This window comes from Dioscorea cayenensis, chromosome 12, assembly GCF_009730915.1.
Source record: "Dioscorea cayenensis subsp. rotundata cultivar TDr96_F1 chromosome 12, TDr96_F1_v2_PseudoChromosome.rev07_lg8_w22 25.fasta, whole genome shotgun sequence".
Lineage (NCBI taxonomy): Eukaryota > Viridiplantae > Streptophyta > Magnoliopsida > Dioscoreales > Dioscoreaceae > Dioscorea > Dioscorea cayenensis.
In genome coordinates, this window is record NC_052482.1 from 946421 (window position 1) to 969414 (window position 22994).

At 32.0% G+C, this 22994-nt stretch overlaps 4 protein-coding genes across 7 annotated transcripts; all 4 read left to right on the forward strand.

Annotated features, from left to right (window-relative positions):
- Nucleotides 1-1556: 1556 nt before the first annotated feature.
- LOC120274136 (programmed cell death protein 2) lies at nucleotides 1557-5483 on the forward strand. Of its 3 annotated transcripts, none has more exons than XM_039280894.1 (11): nucleotides 1557-1875; nucleotides 1965-2048; nucleotides 2125-2258; nucleotides 2350-2447; nucleotides 2794-2882; nucleotides 2961-3075; nucleotides 3148-3305; nucleotides 3399-3469; nucleotides 3749-3863; nucleotides 4226-4438; nucleotides 5297-5483. In XM_039280894.1, the coding sequence occupies exons 1-10, from the start codon at nucleotides 1645-1647 to the stop codon at nucleotides 4388-4390; spliced, it is 1260 nt and encodes a 419-aa protein (XP_039136828.1). In that variant the 5' UTR covers nucleotides 1557-1644; the 3' UTR covers nucleotides 4391-4438; nucleotides 5297-5483. The 3 variants fall into 3 exon arrangements, with proteins under 3 accessions (XP_039136828.1, XP_039136827.1, XP_039136829.1); XM_039280893.1 differs by lacking the exon at nucleotides 5297-5483 and adding an exon at nucleotides 5046-5274; XM_039280895.1 differs by lacking the exon at nucleotides 5297-5483 and adding an exon at nucleotides 4670-5026.
- A 503-nt stretch (nucleotides 5484-5986) lies between these two features.
- On the forward strand, nucleotides 5987-7579 carry LOC120273633 (probable xyloglucan 6-xylosyltransferase 1). Its single transcript, XM_039280307.1, has one exon. It carries the CDS (start codon nucleotides 6130-6132, stop codon nucleotides 7465-7467), a length of 1338 nt encoding a protein of 445 aa, XP_039136241.1. The 5' UTR covers nucleotides 5987-6129; the 3' UTR covers nucleotides 7468-7579.
- Nucleotides 7580-10966: 3387 nt separating this feature from the next.
- Nucleotides 10967-13849, forward strand: LOC120273634 (60S ribosomal protein L19-3-like). Its single transcript, XM_039280309.1, has 4 exons — nucleotides 10967-11102; nucleotides 12056-12178; nucleotides 12262-12575; nucleotides 13781-13849. The coding sequence occupies exons 1-4, from the start codon at nucleotides 10991-10993 to the stop codon at nucleotides 13817-13819; spliced, it is 588 nt and encodes a 195-aa protein (XP_039136243.1). The 5' UTR covers nucleotides 10967-10990; the 3' UTR covers nucleotides 13820-13849.
- Nucleotides 13850-15411: 1562 nt separating this feature from the next.
- LOC120273635 (CST complex subunit TEN1) lies at nucleotides 15412-18614 on the forward strand. 2 transcript variants are annotated; one of them, XM_039280311.1, is made up of 5 exons: nucleotides 15424-15497; nucleotides 15593-15611; nucleotides 16886-17024; nucleotides 17703-17856; nucleotides 17958-18614. In XM_039280311.1, the coding sequence occupies exons 3-5, from the start codon at nucleotides 16918-16920 to the stop codon at nucleotides 18075-18077; spliced, it is 381 nt and encodes a 126-aa protein (XP_039136245.1). In that variant the 5' UTR covers nucleotides 15424-15497; nucleotides 15593-15611; nucleotides 16886-16917; the 3' UTR covers nucleotides 18078-18614. The 2 variants fall into 2 exon arrangements, with proteins under 2 accessions (XP_039136244.1, XP_039136245.1); XM_039280310.1 differs by lacking the exon at nucleotides 15593-15611 and having other exon boundaries at nucleotides 15412-15497; nucleotides 17958-18613.
- The last annotated feature ends 4380 nt before the right edge of the window (nucleotides 18615-22994 follow it).

Sequence of the window (22994 nt, forward strand, 5' to 3'; positions counted from 1 at the left end):
ACATCCGTAGGTGAGCACAATGCAAATTAAGTTGTACAGTGAGGGGTCATGTGGGGTTAGTTTGGATTGATTAATTGTAGTTTTGTTTATAAATGATTGTTGTAGATGCAGTAGAAATAGATTTGAACTATGCACCTAAAGTATATCAACCGTTGGATTACAATTTGACTATTGATAACAAATTTGTGTAGATTTGAATCCTGAGAACGTGGGCAAAAGATACGTCCGTATACCACAACTTTAATAGTAGATGGTGATTTTTTTTAGACAAAGACTATGAATGTCATCTTAGTCAAAGAATGAACATATATGATGACATACTAGCAATGGCAGATTTAGAGGAGGGCAAGGGTGTGCTCAAGCACCCCCCTTACCCATATATATATATATATATATACATTATTACAATATTAATAATCATAATTTGTATGGAAAGTGATATTATTTATGTATTTTTTTCAAAATTCTACCCATAATATTTAAAATATTTTTTTTTAAAAAAATAAGATTATTATATTAAATAAAATTTATATTTAGATATATTTTTTTATTGAACTTATATCAATTTTTTAGGATATTAATGTAGAAAATATTAATAATATAAAAATTAAAACTATATAAAAAAATACTATTGCTATTTCAAAATATCTAAAAACAATCATTGTAGTTTGTGAGTTTTCTTTCTTTGCTCAATATTTTTTGACTTTGGAGTTTATATTTTATCTTTCATTATAGAGACTTATTATGTATATTTTTAAATTTTGTTTTATATCTGAATTAATTTGTTTAATTTTTGTGTGATTTTTGTTATTTAAATTTTTTTGATATTTATTACATAAGTATTCGATATTTGTTAAATATTTAGTTGACTAATTGTTATGAAAATTGTTGTGAAAACGGTTAGATATTTGTTGTGATCATTTGCTATAATAAATTGATTATTTATAGATTATTTTTTAAATAATTGTTGCATATATGAATTTATATTGTGAATTTGTGCTAAGTCGTTTTTTTAATTGTACTATTTGTCAATTTAGTGTTTAACATTTAGTTAAGTTAGTTGCTAATAATGTAAATATGATAGGTTTTTTTTACACTTAATTAAACTAAAATTTCTAGATGGATGTATATTTTATACTTTTGAATTATTGATTATTATTGTCTCAATTTAAATTAATAAAGTTATTTAATATTTATAAAAATTTTAAATTTAAATTCAACATCCTTTAAATTTTGTTTCAAGTTTCGCCACTGCATAATAGTGACTTAATGATTTAATAAAAATTTATTAATTTTGCCAAACATCACTTGGACCGATTATAATTTTTGATTACTTTTGATGTTATTTTTTTTAATATATATAAAAAAAAATATAAGGAAAAATAGGGTCAAAAGGTAAACTGCTTGAAACTTAGAAAAAAAAAAAAAATTAGTGAGGCTAATAAATCAGTTTGAAAAATTACAGGGTTAATATTTTTACTTATATTTAGAAAATTTTAAGAGCCTTTTTGGTTGTAATAATAAAAAAAAAAAACCGGGAAAAATAATAACCCTTCAAAATTGAGAAACCAAAGAAAACGAAAAAGTTCCAGTTTTTAGGGTTTTAGTCTCGCTTTCCGACCTTGGTTGCTTGGATTTCCATCAATGGCGAGCTCGGCCATGGATCATCAGCTCGAAGTTATCAATTCTCTTCGAATCACGCCGCTCGACGATGACGATGAAGGTCAAGATGAGGTCGAGGAAATTGAAATCGATGAAGATGATGAAGAGGAGGAGGAGGATGAGGAGGGAGTCACCCTTGGCTTCGTTGAGAAACCGAAGAACCCTCGTTCCCTTCTTCGCCATCTCTTCCCCAGCAAGGCTGGTGGTGTCCCTGTAATCTTCTCCAAATCCTTTAAATTCTTTGATTTTCAGCTTCTTTTGCATGTTTTTGTTATTTTTGGTGGTGATTTATGTGTTTGTAGGCGTGGTTGGATCCGGTGGACTTGCCGCCGGAGAGTGCCCGAACTTGCGGATTTTGTGGCGATCCCCTTCAATTCCTTCTCCAGGTTCTCGTTCATCTGTTCTCTCGTGTTTCACTCATTGGATTGGTTTTAATTGGTTTTGGATTGTGTTTTTTGGTAGATTTATGCACCAATATCGGAGAAAGAGTCAACATTTCATCGCACTTTCTTTGTGTTTATGTGCCCGTCCATGGCGTGCCTTCTTAGGGACCAGCATGAGCAGTGGAAACATGGCGTAGATAAGCCTCATAGAAGGTTTCATATTTTCTCTCTTTTTCTCTTTCCTGAGAGTTTTTTAGTTGATTAAAGCTCTTGTTTGATTTGTGGGAATGTGTTTGTTTTGAAGTGTGAAGGTGTTCCGCTGCCAATTACCTCGGAGCAATCCTTTCTATTCAAGTGAGCCACCGAAGTATGATGGCACTGATAAACCATTGAGCACTGGAGGTAATGTAAGAGTTTTCACATGATATTCTGTGTCCTTAGTGTTCTGGCACTTCCATATGATGTTGCATAGATGGTTTTCACTCTATATCGATGTGGTATTGGAATTGGTAGTGATTTTCATGTTTCTGATTTGTACTTCTTTTGATTTTTTTTTTTAAGCATGTAAATTCTGAGGATCATATTTGCTTGTATTTAATTTGCATGATGAAAGGTTTGAAGATGCGTTGATAACTGAAAAGTGATGGCTTCTTTATATTGCTTACTTCAATTGTTATTTAAATTTCAGTTCAAAGATCCTACTTTGTACTACAATTCTTTTTAGAGTAGCTGATTCGTTGTTGTTCAGCTGTTCTGTGTTCTTGGTGTGGCACATGGAAAGGAGAGAAAGTTTGTGGTAGTTGCAGGAAAGCACGTTATTGCTCTGAGAAACACCAGGTATGCGTTTTTTAATTTAGGTTCTAGCATGTAAATTGACAACACTAGGCATATTGATCTGAAAACATTTTCTTTCAGCTGATGCATTGGCGATCTGGACATAAAAATGACTGCCGCCAAATATTTATTTCTTCTCACTCTTCAGTATTGGATCATGGTAATGGCAGGGAAAAGTTGCCAGCAATAGAAAAAGGTAAATATTCTTTTGCCTTTCTTTGGTCCTTTTAGAAACTTTCCTGAACTCAATATGTTTTGATCATGTCAGTTGCGTGCAGAACTCTATGGCGTGAGCATGAGATTGCAATTGAGGACGAGTCTACTTATGAGTCAAATATGTCTGATGATAATGGCTGTGGGACATCAATAGTTCCTGCAAATAATAAAAAAGATGAAACATTTCAATCAGTGTTAAATAAGTTTGAGGCATGCCTCCATCTTCGAAACTGAATTCCTACTTTTCTGGGCGGGGAGGGATTTTTGGTTTCTGTTTCTTGCTGACTTCATATCTGCATGCAGGCTAATGCTGATAAAAAGAAATGGGCATCTTTTCAAGAACGAATTGCCAGGGCCCCCGAGCAAGTTTTGAGGTTTGAGAGTACTTGTGTATCATAATTTTTTTTTTACCTATTCATTTACCTTCATCTTCTGTGCAAAACATAGTTCCTTTTGGGTTTTTGTTTAATGCATATTGTAAGCCCTGGTTTATAGCTTAAAGTATGTTAAATGGAAATCATTATTTTTTTGTAAAATATGATCCTGGTTTCAGAAGTATTTAAAATGCAAAGTATCATCTCAACGGTGGAATCAGTTTGTATTTCAATAGGATTTGGTGGTTGTTATTATAATCTCCTTTTCTATTTCAACAGATATTGTCGGGATTTGACGGCAAAACCACTATGGCCATTGCTAATTGGCCGTCCATCTAAGGAGGACATCCCCAAATGCAACTATTGTAAAGGTCCTCTATGTTATGAGTTTCAGGTATTTGGAATTTTCTCAACTTGTTTCCCTGGTTGTCATTTATGCATGTGCCTTTTTGAAAGCTCTCTATTCCTTTCTGTCTAGTAGTCGAATTTGTAATGACTATTGCCAACTAAGTTCCACTTGAATGTAATGAGACAACGACCTAGTACACCGATCTTCATGGGTGTGCATACTAGTCATCTATATTTGGAGTAGCTTGGATTTGCTTCCTGTTTAACCTTTTTTTGTTGTTTCTAAATTCTGTTGGTCTTACTTCGAAGTCATTTTTAACTTTTATAATATTTTTTTTAATTTAATGTTTATATTTTTCCTAAAATATTCATTGCTCTGATTCACTGAACTATATTCTATCTCTGCAGATAATGCCTCAGTTGCTTTATTACTTTGATGTGAAAAATGAACCAGACTCTCTTGATTGGGCTACAATTGTTGTATTTACTTGTCTAAACTCATGCGAGGCAAGTTTAGCCTACAAAGAGGAATTTGCTTGGGTTCAGCTATATCCTTCAACAGGAACACTCTGATTTTGCTCCAATATAATCCAGGCTTCTCCTCTAGCATCAAAATACAAGGTTTGAGGATTTTATTCATTGCATTTATATATATATATATCACAAATTGCTTAAAATATCTATTTAATTGCTCTATGATGTTAGTTAAATTGTACATTGAACTTGGAAGGATGAGCACTTCTTTATTTTATTAAATTGCTCCTATTAATTTCATTTCAGTAGGAAAAAGATCTCTAGGCATTTGTCGATCTTCCCACATGGGGTTGACTTTTTCTTGCTAATGTATTGCAGAATTCATAACCTTTTCTAGTCAATTGTTAGTGCATGTCCATGAACGGCATGAAATCGAGGAATTAAATTAAGCTTCTGTTCTTGTTCTTGCATCTTCAGTATAGACATCTGCACTTATCATTGACATTCTATGCAAACATGTTCTTTTGGTAGTTGTATGTACTCTCTTCATCATTGTAATGCAAAAAAGCTTGTGAAAATTGACATTTCCATTTGCTGCCAGTCTATAAAATTCTAATTTTGCTATTTGAATCGGAATCATTTTTTCGATAAATTACGATTAACGTGGTCCAAACAAACTATACCACAAAAGGTATAAACTATGTAACAAGTTGTGAGTCTTGATCATGATCTTTATATCTTTGTTTCGATGTAGGACATATATCTTCATCAGAAAAAAGCTATCATTGAAGTAGGTATAAATTCTGCGAAGCCGAGCCTGTCGGTCCGGCTGTTTTCATTATTAGCAGTGGACCTAAGTTGTTTCCAAATATAAATTATCTTCGGTCTTATGTAACATGTCAACACGTTCTATGTTGTTTATTTTTGGTCTTAGTTTCTATTTTTTAATAAAAATATTGATTAGGTTGCCTTCCTTAATTATATAAATTATTATTTGAAGTGCAGAAGGATTGCTTTCAAGCATGAAGAAAGCAAGGGATTCTGTGTGCTGATAATAAACTAGGGTTTGCTATTAATTATTACAGTTATTAATTGTCTTGCATTGGTTAAGTAAATGAATTTAGAGTTAAATATTCACATAATCTGTTTGGTTGTATTTAATATTAATGATATTATATATATGTGCATTTAATTATTTTATTAATGTCAAGGGTTGTTGTTAAGTATTCAAAAAAGGTTCCTAAATTTAACTTGTCATCATTTATATTTAAAACAAAGTTCATCAGTAAATGTCGCAAAAGTATACAAGCAAACTGATTTTTATTATCAAATAAAATCTCATTTTTATAAATCTATAATAGCTATATATATATAGAATAAAGCCTTTAAATGAATAATTATATATTTCCTCTTTTTTTTTTAATCTGATGTAAACCTATATTTTTTTATGTCATTTTTGAACATTAAGAATTATTTATTATTATTTTTTTAAAATTACTCGAACGTTCTATTTATTTTAATTTAGAACTCACCAGTAATTTCACTATTTTCCATGGGTTAAATGGTAAACTCTAAAATGAAAAAAAAATAATAATAATAATAAGGATTTGATCATGGTCTAGGGAAGCGGTGGACCCCAGTCTTCCAGTTGTCTCCAGCTATCCAAGTGCATCTCACGTGCCATCAATTCTCCCTTTGCTCACGTGCATCTCACGTGCCATTCCCCTTCTCTCAACCCCTCTTCCCTCCCGACACCCTCTTCTTCAACATTCCTAACCATCATCATCATCATCATCAACGAACCAAACCCATCGAGAGAAACAGAGAGAGCTCCAACAATGGCGGGGCTGGATCTCGCCCGGTGGGTGGGTGAGCGCCGAGCTCGCCAGATCCATCGAGCAGTGCGCAACGGTAAGCTAACCCTTATCTGCCTCTTCCTCACTCTCCTCGTCCTCCGAGGCACAATCGGCGCCGGAAAGTTCGGCACCCCAAACCAGGACCTCGAAGACCTCCGTCATGCCCTCCAATCCCGTCCTCGACTCCCCCATCGCTCCCTCGTTGAGGAATCCAAGCCTCTCGCCGACCATCGTGCCGCCGAGAAGGACGACGACCCCCCGCCCCGTGACCCCTCCGATCCCTACTCTCTTGGCCCTAAGATCTCTGACTGGGACTCTCAGCGCGCTTCCTGGCTTAGCCGCCACCCTGATCGCCCCAACTTCTTGACCGCTTCCAAGCCTCGCGTCCTTCTCGTCACCGGATCCTCCCCCAAACCCTGCGAGAACCCCGTCGGCGATCACTATCTTTTGAAATCCATCAAGAATAAGATCGACTATTGCCGTGTTCATGGCATCGAGATCTTCTACAATATGGCCCTCCTCGATGCCGAGATGGCTGGGTTTTGGGCTAAGCTCCCCTTGATCCGCACCCTGCTTCTCTCCCACCCTGAAATTGAGTACCTTTGGTGGATGGACTCCGACGCTATGTTCACCGACATGGCCTTCGAGCTCCCCTGGGATCGCTACGCGGACTACAATCTCGTTATGCATGGATGGAACGAGATGGTGTATGATGATAAGAACTGGATCGGGCTCAACACTGGCAGCTTCTTGCTTCGCAATTGCCAGTGGTCGCTGGATCTCCTCGATGTTTGGGCTCCGATGGGGCCTAAAGGTCCTACTCGAATCGAGGCCGGCAAGGTCCTCACTGCATTCTTGAAGGACCGGCCGGTGTTCGAGGCTGATGACCAGTCGGCCATGGTTTACATTCTCGCCACTCAGCGTGACAAGTGGGGCGACAAGGTCTACCTTGAGAGCGGCTACTACCTCCATGGCTACTGGGGCATTTTGGTTGATCGGTATGAGGAGATGATCGAGAACTACCATCCAGGGTTGGGTGACCATCGCTGGCCTCTTGTCACTCACTTTGTTGGTTGCAAGCCTTGTGGGAAATTTGGGGATTATCCTGTTGAGCGATGCTTGAAGCAAATGGACCGTGCGTTCAACTTTGGGGACAATCAGATCTTGCAAATGTATGGTTTTGAGCATAAAACGTTGGCGAGCAGGAGGGTGAAGAGGGTCCGGAATGAGACCAGTAATCCTCTTGACATCAAGGATGATCTTGGTTTGCTTCATCCTTCCTTCAAGGAAACTAAGGTTGGGAATTCAATTGCTTCTTGATGAATTCATTTTATTTCTCATACTGTTTCTTTGTTGTAGTTAAGGTCATCATGGTTTCTGCCTTTGGTGCTTAGGCAATATAAGTTTATATAATGTTATGTTGGTATTTATATCTATTTCTCAGATAATTTTGTGTTGTCACTGTGTAGAAAATTTAGTAGAAATCAATCGGCCTTTTAAGGTTTTTTCCCTTCAATGTACTTTTTTATGTTTATTTAAAGCTGAGGATAGGGACTTTATTTATGAATATGTTTGTTGCTTCAAACTCTAGCAGGCAAGCTGCAAATTTACTTGTTCTTTGATTCTATATTTGGATTGCTTTGAAATTAATTGGAGGAATTATCTTCATTGAAATCATACTGCATTGCTGAACTGCAAGCAATCTCGTTATTTAACATGTGGACTTTTGTTTATTTTGTCTTTACATTTCTTTATAAAGTTAAATTTTTATTGCTCCATGTGGCTGTGTTGTCCTTGTGGTTTGTTGACAGGATTATGCACTCTTCTTCTGGCCAAGTATCTCATACTAATGTTTGAAAGAAATCAATCAATTTGTAAATGTACAACAAATTGTGTCTGATATAAGTACATTTAGTACCTACACGTTTTGGTGGTTACTTGAAAAAGGAACTTTAATTTCCTACCTGACTTCTCTTTCTTTCTTTTCGATCATATCAATTGTTCTTTTATTTGAAGGAGCAAATAGGTTGTATGTTGTAAGTAACAATGCAGAGAAATTCAAATTTGTAAAATGGCAAGTATATTTGCGAATTGCATTTACTGAAAAACATGAATGCGTGCTAACTGTAAAGATAGCTTCCCTATTGAAGGAAGACTTAGGTCTTTAGCTAACAATATTTTGTCACAATGTTCGGAAAGAATATCTAAATTTCTTTGCTGACTTGCTAAATGATATCCTTACAGTGATCTGTTTTAAACTATTCACTTACCTTCTGAGTTTTCTGTATATTTCACGGGATCTGTTTTGCTGGGTAAACGGGATCTTATTTTCTTTATTGATTGCTTGTTTGGAACTAGCACATGAGTTTGTACAAAGTAGACTTCCAAGTAAGTTGTAGAAACCATGAGATGTGGTCTTCTGTGTATAATGAAAAATCAATGGTTACTGTTGATTTTGGGAGGTCTAGTTTGTACAAATAGCATTACTCTACCTTATGGATCTTTTCCATACTGGTTGTTTTTTCCCTAGTGAACACTAGTTTGATACTAGCAAAGAACTTACTTGGATCTAGTGTGGGATCCTTTGTTTCATGTATGCTATGCCTACCCATTTGTTTGCAGAGTTACCTACAATCACATACACTCTCTAGTCTCCAGGTATTCTTCATAACATTATTCACTTACCTTAGTTTTTTGTTTCATTTCCATGCTTTTCCTTTTCATGTGATTCTTTTTGCTATGCTAACTCGGTTGTTACTTCCCCGGATGACTGCTTGCTTACTAAAAATCTACTGCCAGACCTACATGTTTCCAGATATGCCTAGACTCATATACACTATGAAATCCCCAGGTATTCATTCTTCATAAAACCATTTACTTGCCTTCTGAGTTTTCGTGATCTTTTTCATACTGTTCCATTTCGTGTCATCTTTTTCGTCATATATCTTAAAGTTACTTTCCCCATCAAAGAACTTCCTGATATCTAGTGTCAGACCCTTCTTTATAAAACCAGTCACTTACCATCACTAAATCTTCTGCTCTTCCATTTTATGTTATATGTTTTGATGCATAAACTAGTGTTACTCTTAACTATTACTTGCTTGTTTTCGACATATAGCAAACAAACAAACTGACATCTATTCATTTTCCTTTTGAATCTCTTCCATTCTCTTCCTTCTTATGTTATCATATATATTGCATGTTTGAAACCTAGAATCATATGCACCATAAAATCTCCAGGTATTCTTCATAACAACATGCTCTTCATTGTTCATACTATTTCTCATACTAAGAGTGTTAATTTTCCTGATGATTGCTTGTTTGAAACCTAGCAAAGAACTGTTTAGTTACATTCTGAATATTGTGAACCTAAACCTTTTTCATGCTCTTCCATATAAAGTGTTCATTTTCTCTGCACAAACTAGATGTTATTTTCCCTTATGATTGTTTACAGTGAAACCTCTCAGACCCTTTTGGATTCATCAAACACACTTAAAAAACCTGATGAAATAAAAGTTATGCACTATATAACATTATAACTTACCTGATTATTGTCCTTTTCTTTTCCTTTTGCCTGCATGAGTTGTTGGACTGATGATACTTGAAGTTATTTATTTCACTGGGAAATGAAGAAAAGAAACACTTTTGAAGTGTTTCCATTCTGGAGATAACTCTTTGTTTTTAAAATTCAAGGTTTGACATGATTCTCCTGGCGAGATATACGCACTGGTTTTATTTTAAAATTTTGAACAATTTTGAAAAATAAAAGTGTGGATTATATTATATATATATATATATATTATATATGTTGTAATTCTTATGATAATGTTTATGATAAAAGTTTTCAGAAACATATTTGCAAACTTATTCAGGGAATAATGTGTAAACGTCCAATTTCTTTTTTTAATCTTGGCAAGCTTTCTTTTGTGAATTAAGGGATTTTATTAATGAACAAGTTAATGTTCTTTCTAAATATTATTATTTTTTTAATATAATATATTTTTTTCTAAGAGAGAATCACAAAAAGTCAAATCTAATTAAGTTTTACTCAGTCTTAAATCAAATTCATTTGATTTATTATTTTAATCAACTCAAACTAATGTTGATAAATGAATTTTGATTCACAAAGCCCCATTTTATATTTGTTTATTTTATATATATTTTTTAAGTGCCTTAATGCTATGAAATGGTCAAATTAAAGTTATTAAACAATCATTATTTTTTTTTAACAACTTGTTTCACTCGGCCGTTCTGACTTGGGCCCGAAGAAACCCAAGGCCCGGAAACATGGCCCTCGTGCGCCATTCAAACTTGGGCCCCAAGAAATCCCCAAAAGTTGGACCATAAAGATGAAAATAACAATAGGTCCTTTAAACTTTTCAAGTTTTTAAAAAGTCCTCTAAGTTTTCAAATCACTAAAAACATTTTATATTTTCAAAATTTTTTATTTTAAATTCAAATTTAATTAAAATTGTAAAATTACTTTTACTTTCTCATTGGTGCATATTTCAGCACCATTATGTTAGCAATCATGTGCAAAACAACAATTTAACTCCTTTACACCTGTGTAGTATTCTCATATTTAACTATGTTGCACTTCCATTACCATTAATATCATGAATATTTTTGGTATTCTATTAAGATAATTAGTATTTAACAACACAGAATAAAATTAAAAGGTGAAAATTTAAAAATAAATAAATAAAAATTAGAGGGACTATATGATAAGAATTAAAATATATGGGGATCTTTTAGTAATTTTCCCAACTAGTACTATAAAAGATAGAGAAATTGAAGCAGAAACACAGATAGAGAGAGAGTGTGTGAGAGAGAGAGAGAGACGATGGTGTCGCTGAAGCTGCAGAAGAGGTTGGCGGCGAGCGTGCTCGCTTGCGGCCGTGGCAAGGTGTGGCTTGATCCCAACGAGGGCAATGAGATCTCTATGGCCAACTCCAGTATGTCTTCTTCTTCTTCTCTATTTCGATTTTGTTCGCTTTTTCAATTGCTTTTCTTGTATTTGATGTTCGAATTGGGTTCCTTGATCTCTGGTGGGTGGGATTGAAGTAAATTCACGTTTATAAATTGTCTTCTGTGTTAAAGCTTTGAATTTGATCTCTTTTTCGTTTGATATGAATGGCATGGATTGAAATTCGATGAGTTTTTTTTAGGTCGTGTTATTGTTTCTATTTGCTTGCTAAGCTCTACTTTGAAAGAAAAAAGAAAAAAATAAATAAAAGAATAATTTTGCTTTGATTTTGCTCACTTGCATGTTTCCTTCTTTAATTTTACAAAAAGCAGGTTGCTTGGGCGATGGTAAATAAGAAATGGATTTCAGTTTTGTCAAACTCCAGTCCATGTTTTTAGTTTTTATTCTTAATTTGCAAGAAGATACTTACGTTTTATTTTTCTTTATATATATATATATATATATATGCAAAAGGTAATTTAGGTAAGTTCCTAGATTTGTTCTTTAGAGATGGTTGATTTAAAACCGTTGGATCATTATTCAACGGTTGTTTGTTTATATAAATACTATACATCTTTTGCTGTTCATGATACCGTACAACACTGTAGAACGCGTGGATCATCATGATACGGTATGTCCCTAGATTACTGTTCTTTAGAGATATTAATCACAACTGTTGGATCATCATCCGATAGCTATTTGTATATATAGCTACCGTACATTTTTACTGTTACTATTCATAATTATCGCATCCAACAGCTACTATGGACGTCTGTAGATTTCAAATTTAGGGGCGTCCCTAGAATATTCTTTTTAGAGGGTGGTCTGAACTATATGATACTTGATATCCTTGAAAAGTACTTAATGAAAATGTGATTGTTAGTAAAAGATCTACCTTGGAACTTAATTGTATAAGTTTGGAATTGTGTTTGTTTTACAAAGGGCAAAACATCAGGAAACTTGTCAAGGATGGGTTTATTATCAGGAAGTCCATGAAGATCCACTCAAGATCTCATGCTCGTCAAGCATTAGAGGCTAAGAGGAAGGGACGTCATTCCGGATATGGTATTTTCATTTTTCACACCTAATGTCCATTTTTTTTACTGATTATATGTTTGCTTGTTTGATAATCCTTCAAAATTCTGTAGGAAAGCGCAAGGGTACCAGAGAGGCAAGACTTCCAACAAAGGTTCTTTGGTTGAGGAGGATGCGAGTTATGAGGCGCTTGCTTCGGAAATACCGGGAGTTCAAGAAAATTGACAAGCACTTGCATCATGACATGTACATGAAGGTTAAAGGTAATGTATTTAAGAATAAGAGGGTGTTATTGGAGAGCATTCACAAGTCCAAAGCTGAGAAGATAAGGGAGAAGACTTTGTCTGATCAGTTTGAAGCTAAGCGGGTTAAGAGCAAGGCGAGCAGGGAAAGAAAGATTGCGAGAAAAGAGGAATATCTAGCTCAGGTGAATTGATTTTTTATACAGGATATTTTGGAAGTTTTGGCATTTTACCGAGTTGATTACTGTGACTAACCAAACTCCGTAACAAAAGATTCACAGTAATATGAGTTAGTTTTTAATCAGACATGGTTATAGCAAATTACTGCAACATTCACAGGCATATAACATTCATGATTTTATTAATGTTGGCTATACATTATTACCGTGAAACGGCCCCTAAGTATTATATTGCATGTAGACAGAGTCTCAAGAAACCATAGTGAAACCTAATAAAATTATAAAACTAGTGTATGATTAAAATGACCAAGTAGGAAAAGAACACTTGACTATTTAGAAAAATTAGAAGATATTAGATAACTTGAGATGCAACACACACTACATAATGTACAAACTTGGGGAAAACATCACATTGAAGAATATGACTCAAAATATGAGGGACAAAATTGACATTTACATAAACTACCTATCTTGTATATGCATGATGCATTTTCTTCAACTTGATTATTTTGACTGCCTATTGCTTCTGATGCTGGTTAAGGTTTGATATCTAAGCTTGAAATATTTTTTCTTAGTCTCGTGCTATTTGTTGCAACCTTGAATATCATTAGCATTATATGCTATTTCGTTGTCTTCTTTTTACTACTGACAAGAAGTTTACTTGATATCAAGCTAGGACAAGAATGAAAATTTGATAAAAAATTTTATGCAACAGGGATCTACACTTCACAGTTTGCCTATGCTTTCATATTATTGGAGTGATAATTTATTTTTTTAATTCCATTTGTATAGGTCCGAATATAGTAGTGCATTATTGCAAATCTGGTTGAGGTTGTTATATGAATTAAAAGTTATAACATGAGGTTATATTGGAATTCTCAAGCTTTTCACATAGGAGAAAATTGCTTCAATTATATTTGCACAGATAGATATGAATGACTACATTAGTATGGAGGAGATTTGAGAATTTTGTTCCCATTTGAGTAGAAACAATGATGTTTAGTTGCATTATCATGAAGCTTCATGGATTCATGATATTCTGAAAGTTTATCTCACATCATATATCTCAGTATGAGTAAAATTAAAATTGTGACATAGCATGAAATGGATATGAAGTTCTGAGATTCTCATTGTGTTGTAGAGAACTTCTACTTAACTTTGTTTGAACTTTATACTCTGCTAATTTCATACTGGTTTTCTCTGTCATTTAGGCCCTGATCGAACGAATACCCGCTGCGGCACTTCAATAACTAGAACAATGGCTTAAAATTCCACAATATGGAGTCCCAATTTGTACTTTGTTTATCATTGTACAGATGTTGTCTAATGTAAGTTGTGTTTTGTTTTGCCAGTTTGAAGGTTTTGTTTTTCTGTTCATATGTTGAGTCTAGTGTCTGGGAATGGTGATCATCTCACATTGTAAAGCATGTAATAGTTATTGCAAATATGAACTATTGTAACTTTTTTTTAATTGTTTATTTTTTTATTTTTAACTAATCTCTATGTTGTGTTAATTTATATTTTTATATTTTAATATTCAGGATTTTATTTTACTATGCTAGATTATTGAGATGGTTAATGGAAAATTAAGTGTTTAAATATAAAATCATACATAAATTTATTTTATGAATAATTATAACTCCAAATGTAATGAATATCATATGAAAGGTTAATATAATTTTTTTTACATACTTCATCTGTGTTTTTGTTTTAGTTGTCACATTTTAAAATTCTTTTATGTTTCTTTTTATTTATCACATTAGAAATTTTATTCAGTATTAATTTTTTTTTCCGAGTTTATCAATAATCATGATCAACTATTTACTAATAAATGTTTTCAGTTTTTCAATAGTAGAAACACGTTTTCAATATTATTTTAAAATATATTTTATATTTTCAACAAATAAATCATTTAATGTGAAGCATGTCTATAAAACTACTATTGAGTAAGAAATGATATAGTGCGGCGCTTGTCGCCTTTCTCAAAAAAAATAAAAAATAAAAAATGATATAGTGGTAGTTTTAATGGAGTTTTAAATATGAGCAATTTTAAAAAGTAAATAAAATTTTTTATATTCATAGGGGATTTTATTTTACTATGCTAGATTATTGAGTTAGTTAATGGAAAATTAAGTGTTTAAATATAAAATCATACATAAATTTATTTTATGAATAATTATAACTCCAAATGTAATAAATATCATATGAAAGGTTAATATAATTTTTTTTACATACTCTATCCGTGTAAAGCATGTACATTTTTGAACTCTTTTTATGTCTTTTTATTTATCACATTGAAATTTTTACGTCAGATTAAATCGAGCTTTATCTTTTTAATTTAATATATTAGTATAATTTTCAATAATCATGATGAACTATTTACTAATAAATGTTTTCAGTTTTTCAATAGTAGAAACACATTTTCAATATTATTTTAAAATGGTGTTTGTTGTCTTTCTAAAAAAATAAAATAATATATATATATATTATTTTAAAATGTATTTTGTATTTTCAACAAATAAATCATTTAATGTGAAGCATGTCTATAAAATTACTAGTGAGTAAGAAATGATATAGTGGTAGTTTTAATGGAGTTTTAAATATGAGCAATTTTAGAAAGTAAATGAATTTTTTTATAAAATTTAGGTGACTAATTAATTTTAACTAATTTTCTTAATTAATGTAAATTAGGTAAAATTGACAACTTATAAGGAACCGATGGAGTATTTCCTTTTTAATTAGTAATACATTTTCAGAGGGAGTAAACTGCATATTTAAAAAATTAATTTTATAAATTTATATTGTCTCAAATAAATAATCAAATAGCTTTTCAAATAAATATTATTATTATTATTATTAAACACTTGAGATGAAAAACTTCAAGAGAATGGTAAAAGAGTGAATAGTTTCACTGCTGTGTCTTCTCTGGTGAGCATCTCTTTGATTTCAATGTTGAATTTTTTAAGCAAATTTGTGATCTTTTGGATTGTTCGAACGTTTGATTCATTGCTATTTTGTTTTAGTGTTGGTTGAGATGCTGAGGTGATTCGTTTCTATTATATTTGGTTGGAAATTGGGATTGAAGTTTATGTCTTATTCTTGATCCATGCTTCATTGCTTGGCATGTGAATACATAGTGTTTGTTTATAAAAATTCTCACTTTTGTTGTTTCTTGAATGATTTCTGGTGTTTGGAAGCATTGCCCATGATGTGTTTGATATTTTGCCTCACAGACTTTGTTTGTTGTTTTCCCTGGGTTTTGTCATTGATTTGAGCTTTTTACTGCATTTACTTACTTTGAATGTGATGCCTTTTCCTTTATTTGTTTGTTTCTTTTTGGATGCCATTGTGGAGTGTTGTCTGAGCAATGTGAGTTTGGGAAATAAACCATTTGAAAATTTTCTTTGAGGATATGTCCAAGGAGGCATCTTTATCTATTCTTTGGAATAGAGAAGACTTTGGCAAGTTTTTTGATCTATCATGTTGTCTCCTTTTTTAAAAAAAATAAGTCTGAATTCATTGTTTTGAGATATTTTGCTGATTGTGTGTGTGTTTTCCGTGCTGTGAATTAATGAGTTTTTTGAATGCTGGCTGAACTGGTACTGGAGAATGTTGAGCTGGAAAGTGGTTTGAACAGTACAGTATAGGAAATGAATATGGAATGAGTTCTTGATTGTGGAATAAAGAAGGATGAAAAATTGGGATGGAATTTTAAGTGTGGTGTGTGTTCCTAAAGGTGATTTTTCTTAATTGTGGAAAATTGTGTGTGAATTGCCGAGAAAATGTTTAGATGAAAAGTGATGCATCTTGTTGGAGTGACTTTTGCTTTTCAATCTAAAATCTCATTAGGCATAACTACCATATTGTCCTTTCAGATGTCATTTGTACTATTACGTTTGGGTTTGTCTTTTACCTAACCTTTTTAGAGAATGACTGTGGACATGCTTCAGATTAAGAGAGTTCAATTATATACCAAACCAAAATGGATATCTATCACTATCGGTGTAGAGAGTTCAATTGTTTCTGAAGAAATAATTCACATGTTTTCATGTTAGAGCAAACTTTGATTGAAAAGCCATGGCTTTTGATTGTACTGAGGCGTTCTTGAAAAGTGGTATTCATGTTCAGGAATTGAATAGTTGAGATGTAATGTTTAACTGCAAGATTTAAGTCAATTATGTCGTTTCTAAAGTTCTTAAAATTTTCATGAAGTAGGATTTCAATGAGAAACACTTGTGACTTTTTCTAGGAATATCTAATCAGTTCCTTACTTTTTGTAGCTGATTGAGTTTCACATTGTGTTTTGCCTTTTCTAGAAAAAGACAAGCTGATTAGAAGCTTGACAGTTATGGCTTCATCTTCAGCAATACAACACGGTATACCTGCAACTCTCCAAGAGCTTGAACCCTCGTCCCCACTGTTTAAACAAGGGGCATCCCTTCGAGTTACCGGAAAGTAAGGACCGTGAATAAATTTTCATAATTCCAGTAATTGCGTGTGTGTTTTGCTTAATCAAACATCTCAAATCATTGTGAAGATTATGTTTGAATTTGTTGCATCCTTTTAATCAGAATAATTGGATAAGAGTGTTTAATAACTGTAGATAATATCCTGCTCAATAATGGCCATGATTGTTGTGCTGAAGAACAGAAAAACAAAAGGGAAAAGGGAAAAGTGGCAGGATCTAATCATTCATTGAATATTTTAGATCGTTCTTGAGTTCTTTGAGATTTTTGTAAGAATGTGCTGGACTCTCGTTGCCACCAATATTTTCTTATTCATGTATAGTTTCTCTGTATCATTGAAACACTTTTCATTATTGTACCGCAAGTGGCATGCTATTTAATGTTTATTTACGTTCTACTTGACTTAAAAAAAATACTTGATGAATTTATGCACGCTTCAATGACTTCCTGTTATTTTGTTTGGTGCTTGCACGTTTAAATGAATTTAAAACGTGTATTTGCATTCTGGAATACCATGATCGTGCTCCACTTCAAAAAATACATGATGAATCTATGCACACTCAAGTGAATTCCTGTTATTTTGTTTGGTGCTTGTACATTTAAATGAAATTAATCTTTATTCGCATTCTGCGATACCATAATGATTCTTGCATTTTTGTGCCAAAAGGCTGCAAACTTACAATGCGGAAACCGCTGTTGCTATCATTGCCGATGGAGGGACCAGTCTAAAAATTCATACCCAATACTTGAGAGGTATCAGCTTTCGTATTGGCTCTGTCTACCAGTTCATCGGGGAACTCCTCATTCAATCGGATAATGATGTAAAGCTATCGATGACCAATTTATTTCCTTTCAAAATCACCATCTCATATTCATTGCCAACTTTTGACTTGTATCATAAATTCTGTTTCTCGTCTCTCAGGTAATCTTGCAGGCACGTGTCGGAAGGAATGTAGACGGTATCGACCTTAATCTCTATTACCAGTCCCTACAGTTTCTGAGAAAATTTGAAACTGAATTTATGAATTCAAGAGCAACTTAGTCTCTATAAATTCATGGTTTTCAATCAACTTGTGCATTGATGAACCCTGATGCCTTTAGACATCATCTTTTCCTTTGGTTTTGGGGAATTTAGAGTTTATGTGGTCCAGACATTTTCCCCAAAGTCATGAATGATAATCAAAACTCAACCACCTGGTTTGCTGCCATGCTCCAAAAGTCACTGGTAATTTATTAACTGTCACTTTCTGCTCATTTTTCATCGATGAATTAGCTCTTGAGCATTAAACAAAGTTCCTAGTTTTGATCACTACAACAAAGTTAGATTTAATAAACAGTGAATACATGTTAGTTGAGTTCTTCGCTTTGAAAATTAGATCGAAAAGATTTGGTCATGAAGACTTGAAAGAATTCTTGGTCTTCCTCTTGCTCGCATGCTTTTATTGGGTGGAGAATCTTATGAAACTTTTGTCGAAGAAGTGATATAACAGTAATGCCACAAACTTTGTTGACCTTAAATCATCAGCATTTGTTGGATTGGATGGATATATCTATCAATTTGAATTGGTGGGTGATTGTAGTAGTGGTGGTGGTGGTGGTGGATGCCCACTTTTTCTGAACTTTTTCTGATGCACAGTTCATGGCATGAGAATTCCAAATTATTTTGAAAGCTCTGTTTATGACCTCAAATATTATGTTCAGTCCTTTCTTGATTCATTCTCACATGTGTTTTCAGCACTCATGAAATGTGTGGATCCAGCAAACCCTAGTGGTGTATTCTGTCATTTTTAGGGTTCTTATTTTCTTGAATGCCATAAATGTGAATTTCATTGAAGTATTTGCATTTTTACTGCATCATATCAAATTTGTAATCCAACTACTAGAATTTTTACTGCATCACATCAAATTTAGCAGAATTAATGGGTAAAACCAAACCCTAATGTTGCATTCTTCAGTTTTGATTTCTCCCAATTTCAAGGGTTTTTGTCTCATAATTTAGAATACGGTGAACATGAATTTCATCGAACTACTAGAATTTTTACTGCATCACATCAAATTTAGCAGAATTACTGGGAACAAACAAACCCTAATTGGCATTAAATTAGACAAAATTGATGCTTGATGTATTAAATTAACAGTTGCTTCTGATTAATTGACAATTTGTATGGATAAGGATTGGTCTTAAAAAAGTTGTGGTTTGTAAATTAGGGTTGCCAAACTTGTAAATTACTTCATAAGATTTGTTGTGGAGGTTGGTGCATGAATAGTCTCAATCTTTGATCAATTGGTGCAATTTGCATCCTACTTGTTAGAATAGGTTGATATTTTTTTTTGTCTAATTTTAGTACCAATTCCATGATTTCCATATGCAACTTGCATTAGAAAATATCATAGCCCTTAATTAGGGCTACAAACCACCACCTTTATTACTTTTCCATTTTTGTATTTGTTTTTTCCTTTTGGATATTTACTGAAATTAGAATGACTTATATAAGTATGAAAATAAATTAATGTATCATTATTGTTTTCTTTTTTTATGTAACTATTATATATATATATATATATTCCTTTGAAAAGTATGCAATTACTTGTATGCCCCTGTAAGTTGGATATTATTTTGTATGTGCTCTTGAAAGGGTAAATTTGTAATCTGCCACTAATTATAATTATAGTTCGATTTCCTCGCCAATGTGCATTTTTTTTTTTTTTTTACAAAAGTGACAAACTTCATCCCATTAAGAGGTTGTTAAGTGACATATAAATATGGTGGTGCATCAGTTATGATGATTTATAAACCATTTAGTAATTTATTAATGGATCTGGAACAGTGTTAAACAATATTGTTACAATATACTATAATAGCATTATAATACTTCAACACAGAGTTTTGACTTTGCGTCTTGCCCATCACTGTCTTTTAACAATGTCATTAGCCAACCAGTGGTTTTGTCTGGTTCTGAAATTAAACCTCACAAAACAAAAAAGAGTCTTTTTTTTTTTTTCCTTAAAAAATTGAAGTCTTGACCATTTTACATATGCACCCTTGGAGAATATGAAATTAGTTTGTTTGCCCTTCAAACTTGATCTTCATAGTGAGGGTATATATGTAATTTTGCTACTAATATACCACATATATACCTATATCTTAAAAAATATATATATATATAATTTTGCAAATTAGACCATGCATTAATGGGAGTCTTGACACGGGTTGTCCTTTTTCTTTATTTTTCAAAGAATGGGTTGGAAACTTGGTCTAAGTTGGGACACCGTGAAAAATACAGCATTTGATTTTTATGTTTTTTGTTTTTTGTTTTTATTGATTTTATTATTTTTCAAGTGTGAAGGGTCGGTGCTCTGGATCACACTTAATTGTGTCGGTGTGTCAATGTGTCATCTTTTTCAGATCTCTGTTTTCTTTGTTGGAATGTTTGGTGTTTGTTTCTCATAAATATTCTTCTCAATTTTTTAATAAATAAATAAATAATATATATATATGGCAAAAAAATAATCTAGGCTAATGTTCTTCAGAGATGTTTGATTTAAACTATTAAATTATTTTTCATCGGTTGTTTGTTTATATAAATACCGTACATTTTTTTACTGTTTATGACACTGTATATTACTATAGAACATTTTTCAGTACTGTTTACGATGATCAAAGCTATCGGATTTTCATCCGATGGCTATTTTGGACGTTTCTAAATTTTAAATTTAAGGATGTTCTAGATTACCGGTTTTAATCCATTGGTTTTGAATAATCACTAGTTTTAAATTACTCCATATTAAGAGTCCTATGAATGATAGACTTCTCTTAGCGTATGTTTTTTTATATACTCAAAAAATTAAAATGGAAATTATTTAAATTAATTAAGTAATCTAAATTTCTACCATTTAGATTAATCTCACATTTATATATATATATATATATATAAAGGTTGTATGTAAAAAAATTATCTGAGAGTGACAACGATCTTTTGGTTTATTAATATCGAATCTTTTGGGTAGAGTGTTTGAATTTTAGTTCATATAGAGTAAGTATTTAAGTATGTTAGGGTAATAACTCTACGTCTGTGCATGTTTTTTATGTGATTTATTTATATTTTATAAAAAAGTTATCTAAAAAGTTATTATTATTTTTTTAATAAAGAATAAGAAGTAAGCAGTTGTCAGAATTTTCTGAAAGAACCAATAGGTCCTTAAGTTTTTGGGAGGGTTGAAATTGAGGTGAAATGACAAATTAGCCCTCACTGTAAAAAAGTTGGTGACCGGTTTCACAAGATGTATAAATAAAAATAATAATAATGTACAGGGACAAAAACGGAATATCACACTTTGGTGATCTGCTGAGGTGTCACAGCTCATTGGAGATGAAGTAGGGACTTAGAGGTCCTCTAGAAAAGTTGGGGACCAATTGACCCTTTTTTAAACTTATGAAAATAAAAAGGATATATAAGTACATATGTGTTTTACGAGGGTATGCTAGTAATTAAGCACTTTTATAATGGGTATGTAAACTATTTTTCTCTAATATACACCTACAAAATTAAAAAATTTATATAAATAATGACAAGGTGAAAGTGCATTTTGGTCCTCAATTAAAATTTTGTATTCATTTTCACCTGAAAATTTTCCAAATAGTTCACCTTCATTTATAAAAGAAAATTCAGAAATAGACCTTAAAATAACAGAAAATTTAGCCCTTTTCTCTAATTATATATGATGTATCATATATATATATATATATTGACAAAAACGACAAGCGTTATATACATTAAGAATGTGTGTATAGGCTGAAAATTAATTGTTCAGTCCGCACTCTCTCAACTAGAGATGAGGGATTTGAACTGCAAGCACACACCCATAATCGGCGATCTGTTATCATTATTATTTTTAATAATTCTTGAACTCAAGACATTTTGGTTGTCAAATATCACTAAACTATGATTCTTTTGATTTTATATATTTTTAATTCAAAAATTAGGAAGTGTACTAATTTCTCTTATTTTAATTACTTAAGGAAGTATAAAAACATGCTTTTTTATAAATTTGATTATAATTTTGTTAGACCAAATATCAAAAGAAAATAACCGTAAGAGGACTTATATACCATTTTAAAGTTTTTAAAAATATATATATATATATAATTTTTTAAATATATATACCTTCGACATACCTATACTCAAAGTATCCTAATATTTGATTAAAAAAAAAATTATATACATACATCATCTTGTGCCCCCAATTGTTCATTTGTTCGGAGGTGTATATAAATATGAAAGTTTATTTTATATATTTATAATTATATAAAATTAAATGATGGGATGTGGTCGTTATTGGAATATGTGATAAAATCAAATGGTTGGTGTGTGGGTTTTGTTATGTTAAAACAAGTTTGACTCAATTAAAAATCAAATTTAGTTTTTAGTTCCTTTCAATCAATTTTATCATATTATAAATTTAAAAAAAAATTATGCATGCTTATTAATATTCTTGTTCTATGATAATTAATTAATTTGTAAATGTATGGATGAAAAAGAACTAGGAAAAAATTTCTATTTATTTTATTAAGTAGGTAACTAGAGCAGTTGATTTGAATGTGAAAGTTAACTCCAATTTTTATTTTTTATTTTTTATTTATTTTTTAGTTTGATTAATTTAATTACTCTAATTAGTTTAATTGAGTAGGTTTGGTGGCCTAATTAAATTATATTTTTGGGCGAAAATTTCCACCGACCATTAACTAGTGGTTTCTTTTTTTTAATTAATTTACTGAAAAATTTTATTTCCTTTTTCCTTGAAAAATAAAAAAGGAGGGAAAAAATTAAATGGAAAAACACATGGCATGATGCAATGATTTCTCTTTTAATAATAATAATAATAATAATAATAATAATAATAATAATAATCTCTAACACCAATTTTTTTAAATAATAATAATAATAATAATAATAATCTC